Raw genomic sequence first — 2,932 nt, 5'->3', positions numbered from 1 at the left:
TTAGCTCTGCCCGCTGCGCGCAGGGTCCCGCGGCGGCGGCGGCGGCGCGCTGGAGACGCTGTCGTGCAACTTTCGGACGTGCTTCTTTAAATCAAAGTTTCTGCAAAATCCTTTCCCGCAAGTGACGCACGTAAAGGGCTTCTTGTCGTTGTGGGTGTGCATGTGGAAAGTCAAGTTATAGATCTGGTGGAAGGCTTTGTTGCAGATCGTGCACTTGTACTGCTTCTCTCCGCTGTGGGTCAGCTTGTGGTTCTTGTAGTTGCCTGCGAGAGAGGAAAAGGGCGGAAGAAGGGGTTACCCGAGGGTGCTGGGGCCGCACCGCGCACAGGTAGCGCGGGGGGGCGGTAGGAAGTGTCCCCCCCGACTTGTCAAACTCGGTCCGCGTCAGCGCGGAGCGGCGCGCAAGTGGCACGGCACAAATGAGAGGCAGGGTCAGCCCGGTGACCCGCAGCAAATGGAGGGCCCTGGATTAGGACCAAGGCCCGGCACCTCTCATTTAAAAAGCATTTAGGGAGAACCGCCAGCAGTCCCCGCCGATGCGGCCCGGCTTAGGGGGACGGTAATTGGGAGAGGCGGCCGGCTCTGCCGGCGCCCCGCGCTTCCCCCAGCCGGGCGGGCCGCGCCGCGCCGCGTTTAATCCCCGCTAATGACGGGCGAGGGCCGCGGGGGGCCCGGCCCGGCCCGGCTCACCTTTCTGGTGGAAGCCCTTGCCGCAGACCTTGCACACGAACGGCCTGGCGCCCGTGTGCACCGGCATGTGGCGGGTGAGGTTGTAGTGCGCGTTGAACACCTGCGGGGAAGCGCCGGGAAGGCGAGGTTAGGCACGCCGGGGGGGGCCCCCCGCCGCCCCCCCTCTCCCCCCGCCGCCGCCGCCGCCGGGCCCCCTTACCTTGCCGCACACCTCGCAGGTGAAGTTTTTGGGCTTGCCCTCCGCCGCGCCGCCGCCGCCGCCGCCGCCCAGCTTGGCGTGGCCCTTGGCGCCGCCGCGCTCCGCCGCCGCCGCCGCCTCCTTCAGCACCTGGTCCAGGGGCGCCGGCAGCCGCTCCTTGGCGGCGAAGGGCGGCGGCGGCGGCAGCTTCTCGGCCGCCAGCCCCGCCAGCTTGGCGTTCTCCAGCAGGAAGAGCTTCTGGTGCGCCGAGAGCCCCCCCGGCGCCGGGGCGCCCAGGAGGCCGGAGGGGAAGAGCTGTCCGTGCAGGAGGTCGGCCGGGTGGTACGCGGCGTCCAGGTAGTTGAAGTAGTAGAGGGAGCGGGGGGCGGCCGGCATGGCCCCCGCCTGGTTGATGACCTGCGGCTTGATGAGCCGGCCGCTGGGCTGGCCCAGGGCGAGCTCTGCCTTGCAGCACACGCCGCAGTTGGCTTTGCAGAGCCCCGCGCCGCCCCGCAGGCTGCTTTTCCACAGCTCCGAGTAGTTGAGCAGAGTCTTGGAGGGCACCTCGTAGCCCAGCGGCGGGATGGGGATCACGCAGGGCAGGGGCGAGCACAGGCTGAGCGTTTTCTTGCCCGGCTCCGGCTCCAGCCCCAGCCCGCCTTGCCGCTGCTCGAAGGCTGGCTTGGGCTCCGACGTCTTGGCCATGATCCGCTCGATGGAGAAGGCCAGGGTCTTGGAGGGGTTAGCGGCGCCGCCGCGGCCGTCGTGCCGGGGACAGGAGGAAGGCATGACCGTCTCCAGCGACCCCGAGCTCGCCATGTCTCTCCGCCGTGCGGGAACTTGGTGTGAGCAGCGACTCGCTCCTGCTCTCGGCTCTGCATTCCAGAAAAGCCAGGAGACAAATCAATTTAATAAGCACCTTGTTCTCCCCCCCCCCACCATCACCCCCTCCCTATTTACATTCAAATGAACATATCCAGGAACAATGGCACGTAGGGTACCAGATTACTGCTCATTAAGCGGAACACGCCAAAGTAACATGCAAGCTAGACCTTGTTAGTATTAAAAAAAAAAAAAAAAAAAAAGCCTCCCCCAGCCCAACGCCACCCTGCCCAGCCCCACCGATCGCTGCAGTCCGGGAGCGGCGGCCGCGGGCAGGGGAAGGGGGGCTGGGGCACGGCGAGGGGAAGTTGGGCTCCCGTTGGGATGAGTTACCTTTGCCCAGCGCCGAGGAGACGCATCCAAGCAGCGCAGTGTGGCCACAGTCACATTTTGATAGCAAACATCTTCCTGAGCGTCAGATCACTGTCTCGTACATTTAAAGCTGACATCACATGAAGTCACTTCGAGCAGAATGACATGGGAATGCCACCATGGATCTTCCCTGAGCCGAGGCGCCGGGCTGGAGCGCAGTGGGTTGGGGCAGAGAGAGGAAAAGGAGCCCCCCCTCTCCACGCACAATTTCCTTCCAGTTTAAGACATACAAATCGCTCGTGTGCGAGCTGGGTTTTTTCCTCTCTCTCTCCCTTCTTAAAAAGCAACTTGCAAAGCAGAGGAATCGTTTTGCATGTGGCAAATTAGAAGGCAAGTGCGATTCACAAGTTGGGTGGAAAAGAGTGCTCCAGTTCTTGCTGGGGTTAGAAGAGCCACTCGGAGTGAGCGTGAGGATTTTTTTTTTTAAGAAGGGGGAGAATGAATTTTTTTTTCCCTAAAGCAACTACCACGCAACCATGCTCGAGTTATTTTGGCAACCCATCTGCAATCAGCTCCGTTGCAACCGAGCTGGAAGATAATTAATAAATTGTCACTTATCTGCGAACCTCCCCAGCATGTATAAATTAATAGCCAACCCATTAATTAGGACAGTGTATTAATGTTAATTAAACTAAGTTTAATTCCACCCCCCCTCTCCTCTCAGGGTAGCTGGTGATTAGCCTTAAATAAACGCGGAGAGAGTCGAGTCCAGGGCTGGGTTTTCGCTGCTTAAAAAAAAAAAAAAAATGCAGTCGTGCGCTGCGAACGCGAGTTTTGCAAATTGTCACCCCCAAAGGTGTCCGATTTTCC

General features: G+C 61.1%; 1 protein-coding gene across 1 annotated transcript; it reads right to left on the bottom strand.

Annotated features, from left to right (window-relative positions):
- FEZF2 (FEZ family zinc finger 2) lies at positions 1–1,687 on the bottom strand. Its single transcript, XM_026074978.1, is given in 3 exon segments — positions 1–373; positions 687–790; positions 890–1,687. Coding segments are annotated over 3 exon segments (1,275 nt in total).
- Between the last annotated feature and the right edge of the window lie 1,245 nt (positions 1,688–2,932).

The sequence above is a fragment of the Apteryx rowi genome, unplaced genomic scaffold (assembly GCF_003343035.1).
Source record: "Apteryx rowi isolate R43461 unplaced genomic scaffold, aptRow1 scaffold_4, whole genome shotgun sequence".
In the NCBI taxonomy this organism is placed as follows: Eukaryota; Metazoa; Chordata; class Aves; order Apterygiformes; family Apterygidae; genus Apteryx; species Apteryx rowi.
This window is presented reverse-complemented; position numbering and strand designations above follow the sequence as displayed.